The 12,944-nt window shown below is 34.2% G+C and overlaps 1 protein-coding gene across 1 annotated transcript in view; it reads right to left on the bottom strand.

The window, feature by feature from the left end:
- LOC135224549 (uncharacterized) overlaps nt 1-12,944 on the bottom strand; it is a 561,973-nt gene that overhangs the window by 11,980 nt on the left and 537,049 nt on the right. Inside the window, exons 5-8 of the mRNA XM_064263647.1 lie at nt 9,695-9,807; nt 5,859-5,937; nt 4,085-4,221; nt 300-452 (exon numbers count right to left, since the gene is read on the bottom strand). Coding sequence (XP_064119717.1) covers nt 300-452; nt 4,085-4,221; nt 5,859-5,937; nt 9,695-9,807 — 482 coding nt within the window. The remainder of the gene's footprint in view (nt 1-299; nt 453-4,084; nt 4,222-5,858; nt 5,938-9,694; nt 9,808-12,944) is intronic.

Raw genomic sequence — 12,944 nt, 5'->3', positions numbered from 1 at the left:
TCCCTTCTTTAATCATCCAAGCCATTTAACCTTAAAATCGTCTGAGCACAGAGCCTCCTTTACATGCAGTGCCTCACCTCCACAGCTGTGATATATTTTTCCCAACCATTTCACATTTTCTTTTTCTCGTTTACTCTTCTCGCTCCTTTCGTAAACAAACTCCAACGGCTATTTCTCATAGGCAAATATCCTTGCCGTGTAACCTCGTCCGCCCATTCCTTCTCCTCCATAAAGCTTCAACGGCCTCCAGCCTCCTCCCGACCGCTTCCCAAGTAACTTGTTCCCTTAAGCCCACTTACCAGCTGACGTCGGTTCCACTACAAAGACTGTAGTGGTGGCCTGTACTCTGCCGGATTTATCCAAGCTATTAGCCTCTGCGTCAGGGAGAGAGCGTCCTTGGGCGACCGTCAGTCTTTCGGGCCTTCCTTCGCATCTCTCAGTATCGCAGGGGCCTATGGAGGTGGGGAAAAAAGAAAGGCATTAGAATTATGAAAAAAGATAGGACAAATATTTTATAGGGAAAAAATCCGCACACTTTTAATTTTATCTTTAATTTAAAAAAGAAATACAATTATATTGTGACATAAACTGAGATACATCAGTACTCTAACATGCAAAATAACAGTTGTCTCTCATGCACTTTGGTCGACCTCTGAACATTTGTGGTTACTTCCGAGACAAAAACATTCATATTTAATATTAAATGGTTAAATTACTGCCATTTCTGTACATATATTGATTAAAGGTAATAAAGTCTGTTATTAATTTCTTATGAAATCCCGTTGCAAGAATTTTTTTTCTTCAATTGTTGATAATAAACTTCATTTCTTTCACAATGGAGTATCAAAATCATTAAATGTTGTCTAACATTAAAACGAACGCCGAAGGGAATGAGAAGAGTCTCTTAACTTGATATTAAATGCGCCGATGAATATCATCTAAAAACAGCTGTGAAAAAGTAACGTCATCAAAAGCAGTCACGAGATTCAAAAATGGTGGGAAAAACATGTTCAAGAAACTTCGTCATGCGAGACACGTTATGAAGTCCACAGCTTCCTTTGAGAAGCGCATTTAAGAGGACGCTGGCGCAAGCAGAGTCAATAGCACGTTGCTCAAGGCAGAAGTCGTGCGAGAGAGAAGAGAGACTGGCGAAGGACAATGGCAAAAGGGACCCTGAAAAGCGCAACGGAGGCAAAGTGGACCGACGACAAGGATCATGGAGCGAGTACAAAGAGCCGCCTTGGGTGCTAGCTCGAAAACATTTGCTTAAAAGGCCATGAAAACCCGTGTAGCTTTTTACCACCTTGTGATTTAAATATTGTGTGAGAGAGAGAGAGAGAGAGAGAGAGAGAGAGAGAGAGAGAGAGAGAGAGAGAGAGAGAATTATTTTAAAGACGTGAATATTCAAAGCTTCGTTCATTACAATTTTCCCCACTTTGAAGTGACTTCTAAAGCAAAATTTTTAAAAAGTACTTTGCGGCTTCTTCAATTAGATATTTATCAGATATCCCAATACAGTTATATTTATGAAATATCCTAACAGTTGAATATTTGTGATATATCCTAACACAGTTGGATATTTGGGATAATATCCTAAACACAGTTGAATATTTGCGATATATCCTAACACAGTTGGATATTTGGGATACATCCTAACACAGTTGGATATTTGGGATACATCCTAACACAGTTGGATATTTGGGATATATCCTAACACAGTTGGATATTTATGAAATATCCTAACACAGTATAAGTTAAACCGTGAATGACAACAACTGGGTTGAGGCATTTTAAATCCAGCACTTTAAACTGAAATGTTAATAGCCTTCTAAACATACACACACACACACACACACACGCGCACACACACCGCAAAACAAAGAGAGCCCACGCGCTACCTCGCTTGTGACGTCGACGGCCAAATTCGGATGCCTCGACTATTTGTTTTATTTGTTTTTCTACAACGTGAAAGAAGTATAAATTGTAAAAATATGATATCGAAAGTTTGATGAATGCAGGACGTAACGATTTTTTATTTTATATTTTACGTTAGGAGCCTATGCTAATATTCTCGAATTTATTCATTTTATAGTTTTATTATTGCATTCTATACGTTGTTACTAGTTCATTAACACATTTTACGGTTTATATTATCAAATTGATTTTGCTAAACAGAAACATTAGTTTGACGTAAGTGGCATTTTGCCATCCCAGGAATCCAATTTATGACTGACACCACACAAGCAAAATTTCTTTCAAGTTATATCAGTAACTTGACGCTGATTGTTGGCTTACTAAACCATAATGTATTCCTTCCTTACTTGCGCAGTATGACTGTATCACTTTGGAGAAAATAGCAACTTTAAATGCTTGATTGATGGAATTAAATAAGCAAAACCATCAAAATATGATGATGCAAAAACTTCCTCTTCCCCTGCACTGGGAAGCAAAAGGCTCTGACAGGAATCACCCGGAGAGATGGATGGTATGCGGCAGAGGAAGAATGAGAACGAAGGTTGAATATTCCTAATGCGCGCGCCCACATTATGCTCTACTGTCAAGTAGTCAAATGAAGTGAAGGCTAAATTTAATCCGGCGTGTTTGAGAGAGAGAGAGAGAGAGAGAGAGAGAGAGAGAGAGAGAGAGAGAGAGAGAGAGAGAGAGAGAGAGAGAGAGAGAGCACACGGAAAAGATGGTTGTGGGTTTCTAGGATACAAAATAAATGTAATCATGTGCAGCATAGCATGAGATAGATGTATAGAAAGAGAGAGAGAGAGAGAGAGAGAGAGAGAGAGAGAGAGAGAGAGAGAGAGAGAGAGAGAGAAATCAATATGTTAAGTAGGTAAACTACTATGCTTTATAAAATAAAAGATTTAAATTTTAGAAAAAATGCGGATAACCAAGAATGAGAAAAACAAGCATTTTGACCACACCCTCCCCCCCCCACCCCCCAAAAAAAAATCACACACACAAAAAAAAAGAAAAGGCTACAGCTCAAGAAAGATTTAGGAGTCAGGGTTCGGCTGGACTGGAAGAGGCATTGTTGAATTGTATACCTTCCCAGATAATTCTCTCTTGCCACTCTGCAATAGTTGGTAAGGAAGTTTCGTTGTTACCCTAAATCTCTTCGTAATTTACGGCCATCGTGATAATTTCTCAAATCTCTCTCTCTCTCTCTCTCTCTCTCTCTCTCTCTCTCTCTCTCTCTCTCGTCTCTCTCTCTCTCTCTCTCTCTCTCTCTCTCTCTCTCTCTCTCAGAACAGAAGATCTTTTCTCCAATCTAAGGTGAAAAAGTGTGGACTAGGGAACGAAGGTATTATATTATTTGGGATACAAACATACAGTCAGCGTCAGTGAGATTGGTTTCATATTGCGCACGTTTACTAAATATTATTGTTATAATTATAACAGTTTATGACATTCTTTCAGAACTCTAAAATGTTAATGTTTACATATCTACTATCTATATCTATCTATCTATCTATATATCTATCTATAGTCTATCTATAATATCGTATCTATATATATATCAAATATAATATCTACAATATACATAATATATACACCCAATATACATATTCGATATATATATATATATATATATATATATATATATACAAATATAAAAAAAAATAGATATATATATATATATATACATATATAAAAACACACCCACTATAATAATAAAATTATATATATAAATATATATATATATGTATATACATATAACACACACAATATATATATCAATATATATATAATATGATATATATATAAATATTAATTATGTATATTATAATAAATATATAGTATATATATATATATGGTATAATTATATATATATATATATAATATATATATATATATATATACTATATAGATTATTATTATATTGTATGTATGTATTCGACGTACAGTTCCACCATATACCATATTTTCCCGTAACTAGTGAATCCACAACCTGTGAACTATGGAAGATGAAAGAGTAGTGCGAGAGTGGGAGACATAAAACAATTATGAAATCCATCAACCCATGAAACTGAATAAAATGAACGTGTCCGAATCAGGTCGGGGGTCCAATTACCTTTGCAGATGAGCACATCGCACTGGAAATGAACACGGTTTGTGCTCGGAAACTTGAACATGTTGTTCAAAACAGCTTCGGCAGTTCCTGCAGTGTCGTTGTATACAAACTGTGTGATGAGGTTTCCCTGGGGGCACCTGTGGGTAAACAACAATGTCAGCAAGATAAATAAATAAACATTACAAACTAAGCGCTCCTTTTCCGTACCCTGCGTCCACGTAATGATTTCTGGTAATTTGAGCTTATCTAATTATTAATTCATTTTTTATAATACTTGTATTCACATAAATTTAATTTTCTCTGGACACGCGATTTCTTTGTTTGTAGTTAGGTACTTAGTGTTAGATTCCCATTTCTTCAGATTTATACAAGTATCAAAAAGCACCGGAAGATAATGCATTTTATTTGAACAAAGTAAAATTAATTGAAATGCCAATCAAATATATCATGATATTACAAGCGTAACACATCATGGTTGAATTTCTTTAATTTTTCAAGTTTCTGACAACAAAATTAGAGCATTTAGACCATCACAATAAACGTGACGCGTTCCTAGCACTCAAAACACCACCAGACACGAGATATGTCTGAGTTCTGTTGACTGGGGAGGGGTGCGGTCGGCCTGAACTCAAAGGGAAATCCGATTCTGTAAAGGGATAGATTTATCATTTTTCCCGTCCTTTCGGTAGAAGACACACAATAATGATAAATGTTTTGATAGTTCTGGGCCTTTAATTGATTCCAATCGAGGTTCTTCCACAGACCGAATTGGTTTCTTGTAAAATATTGTGGCTACCAAGGAGTGCAATGCCAGAAAAGAATGAGTTTCCTGAAAGCGATATCTGTTCGGTTTTCACGTAATTCACTCGGACGTGAATCTAATTGAGAATGATGAGAAAGAATCCTGCCTGTGTGTCCGCGGTTGTTTGTCGATGGCCAAAAGGGCAAAGCGATTAATCATCCGCAAGCGTCAATTTGCTGATGGATAATGACACTAATCAATTCCTTTGGCGAATGAAATAAATAAAATGGTTTCTATTATTGCTTTGTATTGCCACCATCATTTACACTGTTGATTTTCTGTCAGACATGATTGATTTATTCGCCGGGGAATGGATATACCGGGGACGATAAAAGGTATGCACTAAAAGCAAGTATATACGAGTGTATATATCCTCGACACATTTTGTGGCGTGTGTATCAATTATTTATTTACAAATTCTAGCAGAAGTAAATACAATTATACGTACCCACATATACTTTAATTGGTTGGCTATGTATTTCCATGAGCTTTTGTGAAAAAGCTTCTCATTTTTATTAAATCTATATTTTTTTTAAATACGTACGTTTCAGAACTAAAAAAAACAGTTAATAAAGGAACAATAGTTTTACACACTCCTCCCATGCGGGAATAAAAAAAGTGAATATATTATGATGAATACTAAGTCTGAATACAAAAGTTGAATACAAAAGTATTATTATGATGGAAAGACACACGAAGGAAGTTTAATCAAAGGAAAGACAAGAGACTTAGAGGATTGTTAAAATAGGAACACAACACTTCAATAGTCAAGCCTCTCACAATAGAAATCGTGAATTCGCAGAACAAAGCTATAATGATGGGCACTCTGTCATATCAGATGAGTGAATGCGGTCATCGCGATATATCATGAAACATCCAGGGTAGTTTGTTTAAAGTTATAATGATTACTTAATCATGCTAAAATCAAAATGAAAAGTATCGGAAAAAAACGAAAGCGAGGTCTCTCTTTACCCTCTGTCGTCAGTGAGTGGCACGGTGTCATTGGGTTCTCCAAAACTGAAGCAGTTCTTGACTCTCATTTTGTGATCCGCTGTAAAGGAAGGGAAGAAATTAACACAGTGACCAAATTCAGCCATTCATAATGGCTTTACCATCGAAGAGATCTATGAACTACCTATATTTCTAACTCCTAATATAGTAAAAACAAATGTCCTTTTTTCAAAGTAAAGTCACTTATTTGAAGATTAAAATAATTTCCCGAGCACCTGACCTACTGCAAAGAAATGGCGTTATTTATACATGCAGAACTATCAACTATCACAATAGTGTCCATTCATGACTTACTACAGCATGCTAAACTAGCTTAACTCATTAAGAGATCATGTTCATTTTATAAGTATTTTTACTGCTACAACATTCAAGATTTAAATTCATCATTACATTTAAAACCTTTCTAACAAGAAACAGCTTCATGAGTTGAAGTAAAGAAATTGAAGAGCCTTGTCATGTGCAGTTTCTTATTTATTTTATTTGTTATCGAGTTAAATTTCAAAAGACACTTGTCCCTTCCCCAACATACTCATAGACCATTAAGTCTCAAAGCATTAGTAAAGATTTCACTAACTACGCATCGAGTATAACATTGCCTCGAAGCATGATTATTAATCAGTGATTTCACAATTAAATTCGATTCAAGAGGAACTTTTACAAAACTTCAGAAATTCTGCCAATATTAACCGAATTTCATTCTCGTAACTCGGTATTTTATTTTAAAAAGAAGAAACATGTGACATGCATCTTGTAGTTTTTATGTCGCTTACACCGTCACTATAGTAATAAATTCATAGCAGATGAAACAGGAAATAAAGAGTTATTTTCTCCCACTCATCATGGTGCACAAAGATTCATAAATCCTGCGTGAAACAAAGAAAACGAATTATTAGGAATATTATACTTGGTTTTCGTCTAATACTCGCTCTTTGACTAGAGTATATCTAATGGAAATCACATGTGTTTTCATGATTCTAATTGTACATCAGTATCAGTAGAGAGAGAGAGAGAGAGAGAGAGAGAGAGAGAGAGAGAGAGAGAGAGAGAGAGAGAGAGAGAATCACAGACTGATGCAATTCCACATTTATATCACGGTGCGAAAATCTGTTAATCTCGAACGAAACCAGCTGGATGTGGCTGAGAGCCCAAATACTCATAATTAATATCCTACCCTAATGCACGTAGGACGCGTGATTAATCGTCCTTTAACTTGGCCTCGAACACTCGTGCTGCAACGCCTGCGAGTTGCGTCATCCATCCAGAGTCATCATCCATTCGCGCGGATGAATGATGCAATTGGGGACTTTATCCTCACAATGTAATTAATGGTCCAGCGACACAGGTAAGTCTTGGTTTTATCATTATTCATGGCGAAATGAGAGACGAAATCGTGATGCCAGTGAAGTGCGGACTTATTTAGAATTGTTCGTGTTACTGAATACGCGAGATGAAACTCTCGCGTGATTAATGATGCACGTCTACTATAAAAGAAATATGACTGAGTGTTTCCTGTGATGCAAAATGGATCTGACAAAAACAGGGGTGAATTATTGGTAATATTTTTTTTCTTGACATGCATTTTGCATCATTAAACAGATCCCAGATGTGAAGATAACGGAAAACGGATGTGTGCGTGCATGTATGTATGTATGTATGTATGTATGTATGTATGTATGTATGTATGTATGTATGTATTTATTAAAATATATATATATATATATATATATATATATATATATATATATATATATATATATATATACATTTTTCGATGAATGCTTAAAACATTTTCTGGTTGTTTATTTGTTGTTTATTAAATAAGGGTTCTGATGAAATATATTTTGAAATAGTATACTGCCAAGTATTTCGGTTTTATTACCATCCACATTTATCTTCTAGATCATTCGAAATTGTCAACTATAAGAATAAATCTCTTAATGCAAGAAATCGAGTATAAAAAAAAAAACACCATCGCAGCAACACTATAGGCCACTAATATCTCCTCCTTTCAGAGCCATTATTAACCTTCTAACGTTGTCAATACAAATCACGAAATTTGCGCACCATTCGGCCACCCGGCTCTACAGATCCAAAGGCAAGTGAATAAATTCGGTCAGTGTTTTCGGTTAAACACAATGATAGCTCGGCAATAGGTCATTTGAGAGCATTAATTGACCTGCTTTTGTGGCACAGCGGGTGAAAGTCGCAATCCTTTTGCATGTTGATTATATTCTCTTTCTCCCTCTCTCTCGTTCTCTGAATATTTCCATTGCTGATGTAATTTGGAAAATTACGCGTTGCTTTGGTTTAACAGTTAACCTATTCATACCGCAGAACATGTTTGTAACCATGGTATGCATACTGAATAATATAAAGGTATATATATCTGTGCAACGCTGGGTCGAGCCACTATCTAGATGTGTGACACAAGATATGCCAGCAGATCCTATGTTCTCATAAGCCTCTTAACACCCGCGGGGTTATCAATCGTATCTAAATAGGAGTAATGCGAAACAAATTATCGCATACTATTATATTATATATATATATAATATAATATATATAGATATATATATATATAGAATTATAATATATATATATATATAAATATATATATATATATATATATATATTATATATATATATATATATATATATATATATATATATACACTATTTCTATAGACTTTTCCCGACGAAGCATTTATTTGTGTTAATTTGTTAGTAGGTCGTTTCATACCGGTGCAAAAGTTAGCCCGTTAGTACTAAGCCAGCGTCGCATCAAATAATGTGCAACTGACGATGCAGTGGAGTCGACAGACCAGCTGGACGCGTCTAACTTCCCATTCAGTGCTATTGGTCCTCGGGAAGTAGTGCAACTGCAAAGTTTGTGCAAGGAATTGAGAAGCTATAAACGCATTATACGAATTGCATTTTTAAAGTCGTTCTGTGGTTTTCCGCTCTGCAAGAGTTTAAAAGCATTTCTTTTACAACTCACGCATTGGCATTTTATCTCCGTTCTCAACTCATTATATTACATTTAAGTTTACCTTTACTGTAAATAGACTCTGCTCTTGTTCATTGCACATTACATTATAAATCATCGTTTGAAATTATCTTTATCAAATTTCATCATATCCAAATAGGCATCATGATATGTCTTTCGAAAGCGCCTTGCTCTTTTCGCTTCAGAATGACAGTTTTCAAATATTCTAACACTATGGGAACGCAAAATTTTATCTTGCATAAATAAGGAATGAAGAGCACCAACCTTTTCAGATTCATATCCATGATGGCAAATTCAAAATCTGGGTATTGTATTATTTAGTTCTTTTATCGATGCGTTGGGCATCTTCAAACGGGGTGAAGTCCTTCATATATCTCTCGCTTTCTAGTTCAGGCATTATAGTTTGAGTATGATCTTACATATAGAATTCAAAATCATTCAACATTTGTATCAACAAAATGGAACCATTAACAAACTTTAATGCCTCAAAATTCCATGATCATAAACATTCATAACTGTGTGGCATTTTCAAACTGCGTCTATCTCTTTTCAATGCACGTATCTTCACAGTATTCCTTTACTGTTGAATGAGATATTCTAAAAAAAAAATATATATATATATATATATATATATATATATATATATATATAAATATATATATATATGTATATATATATATATATATATATATATAAAATGCGCCTATCCTGTATACCGTTAACAATTATAAATACGGCAACGACTTTCTAAACAAAACGAAGTGAAGGTATAAAGGAACAAGTAACTTACTATCTGGACGTGAAATATCAGCTTGCAATATATACTTCCTGTCGAATATGGCTTCCTTCGTCTTTTTGTGGTCCATGTCAAGGAGCTTCAGATTCACAAAGCTTGACTCATTCCTGAAAAACAAATTTTCGAATTACTGGAGGTTACATAATTTCCGATTTCAATTTAAGAATATAGGAACACTGATATAATGTTATAAGATTATCAGCATTGGATGTCGAAAAGTATTTAATTGTAATTATCAAAAGTAAGCGTCTTAATTGGAATTTCCTAATCGGTATCAATCTAAATTAAATACTAACGTATAGTATTATTCTTTTATCAAACTCATAACATGGCTTTAAATATTTCATATATAAACCAAACTTTAGCAAAGCAATGGGTTAGCATTAGAAAATTATTCATACGCTGCACGTAACTCAACTACACCGATGAGGTTTCGTTACAAAACACTGACACAATACAAACAATATTTTCTCTTTAGAAACTATATTCATCTCAGATTCAGTCCAGGGTAAGAAAGTAGCAAAAGCACTCCATATAAGGCGAACACAACTATGAAATTGTTTTGCAGTGAAATATACCTGAGCAAGTAAATACAGTATGCACCAAGAAATTATTCATAAATAAGCAGTGAAGCTCCAAAGAGCAGGCGTGTGGAGAAAATAACTTGTTCAGCTCAGGAAGATTGGAAACAAAACAATTCCTCGTTCTGAGGCAAGATGAAGATCAAACAATCGATACTGCAAAAAGACAGACTTGAGACAAAATTCACTTTGTAAAGTACGGTACAATGAAACCACGAAAATCGCTGTATTTAGACAGAGCTGAGACAAGTTATGTAAGGTCATAACATACCATTTTAACCCACAATATATATTTGAAATGTAACACATTCTAATTTTTTGAAAACTTCAGCCACAAAATATATGATGTGATGAGACGCATTTCAGTAACAGACTGGACTTTTAACTAGAGTAATTTTCCCCCTTAAATAAAATTATACTTACTATTGGGAGGTAGAAAACACACATTCTGTACTGACACATACCTTTGTTGCAGAAAAGTTCTCCACTGAGTGATCATATCTTACCCTGAAGCATAAATAACTAAAAACAAACTGCAATAGTTAATTAAAGCTTCACAGAATCCGATAGCAGCCATAAGTAATATTTCACAGTAACAGACAAGCCACAAAAAGTAATCAAAGATAAAGTGGGAACTTTTTTCCTGAGAAAACTTAACCCATATAAAATAATAATGCAATATGCGGACCTAAATCACAAAATACGATCTTCACAGACACAGGCTTAGGACGCACAAGCTCTCCCTTATTTTGAAGTGGACTTGAGGAAGCAGGATTATAACATGAACAAATGTTAAATTCTTCATTCTTGAACACTAAAATACATTCGGCGTCGTAAGTGACTTGAAATATCTTAGACATTTTGCTTTGTAGCACACTTCATCCACAGAACAGTCCACACCAAGGATGCACAAGAGACAAAAGCGTATTCGAACTTCAAAACACAAGTTCAGAAAGAATAGGGCCCTCCGATTAAATGACAATGCAAAATTCTGTAAGATACAAATTATCCATACAAATTATACTTACAAACACAAGCATATATATATATATATATATATATATATATATTATATATACATACATACATACCATACATACATATATATATATATTATATATATATATATATTGTAATTATAAATTTTATATATATATATTTATATATATATATATATATATATATATATTATATATATATATATATATAATACTATATATATATATATATATATATATATATATTATATATGCGTGTGTGCGCATACTTGTTTATGAGAGAACGAATGTACCTAAATGGTCTAGAATATATACCTCACGAGTCCATTAGAGCGACACAGACAATTAATGTCAAAGTTTGTCATTTTGTTTATTGAGAGTACTGTTGTTTCCTCCAATAACCATAAAATGCAAACATTGTCACAGTTAGAGAGTGAGTACAAGCGCCTCAAAACACATATGAAATTAAATATTTATTGAATATGAGCGTCTTTATAAGTATCTAAACACCAAACTATTCTGTTATTTTTCATAAAGCCCAAATCCCGTAATAACATTTATATAAACTAATATTAATTCCTACATCATTTGGCTGAAAGCATAACCAGTTTGATTTAAGTTACAATAGAGAATCGTCACAAACCAAGTTAATGGTATACGTAAAAATTTGGCTGAACAGTAATGGCAAATTGAAAATGTCAACTGCCTTGAAGACTATCATGAACGGATTCACAGCAATAAAACTATAAATTAAAGACAACATGAGCTCCGAGATCGCACACATTCGCTGAGGTTGAGAAGCAGTTTTAGGCCAAAAATCCATTAAATATAAGTTCATCCAGAATAGGATATCTCTCAAAATATAATCGGCAACTGCTTTTGCAACTGGTAACTTCGTAAAAAATCAACATATATTTTATATTTTGAGTGTGTGTGAGAGAGTACGTGTGTGTGTGAGTGTGTGTGTGTGTGTGTGTGTGTGAGAGAGAGAGAGAGAGAGAGAGAGTGTGTGTGTGTGTGTGTGTATGTGTGTTATAACTTAGCTAACATGCAAACAAAGTGAAAAATAAACTATTTAAAACCCGAACCTTTTCGTGGATCATGAAACAATGACCAAACTTAAAACTCAAAACATAACAAGAGCATCAATACAGTTTTTAAGCAAAACTGGAAGACGACGAGAAACACTGCAAAAGGTGAGGGCAAACCAAAAGGAAAAATAAACAGCAGAAGTTAAAAAATAGAGATTTGAAAAATAAAGATTGGAAAAAAATTGAGTTACTAGACTGCAGCAGTGGCGCTAAGCTACCGTCGCTTCCAAGTATTTATAAAATGTCCAACCAGCCAATATCGGACTTCCTCTTATGAATGAGATATTGCGCGCGATGCCAATTTCAATTACGAGTTGGGCCTGTTTAATAATGTATTATATATCGGTGCACTGGCGGAATTGGATGAATTCCCCGTAAGGGACAGAAAGAGGTTGTGTGTTATGCAGTCGTGTGTTGGAGCAGGTTGGTGCAGGAAAAAATATGTATTAGTCTACGGGTTGACAACATTCATTTTCAAGTTTCCCTATGAAACACATCTATATATATATATATATATATATATATATATATATATATATATGTATATATTATATATATATGTATATATATATAT

The sequence above is a fragment of the Macrobrachium nipponense genome, chromosome 12 (genome assembly GCF_015104395.2).
Source record: "Macrobrachium nipponense isolate FS-2020 chromosome 12, ASM1510439v2, whole genome shotgun sequence".
In the NCBI taxonomy this organism is placed as follows: domain Eukaryota; kingdom Metazoa; phylum Arthropoda; class Malacostraca; order Decapoda; family Palaemonidae; genus Macrobrachium; species Macrobrachium nipponense.
This window is presented reverse-complemented; position numbering and strand designations above follow the sequence as displayed.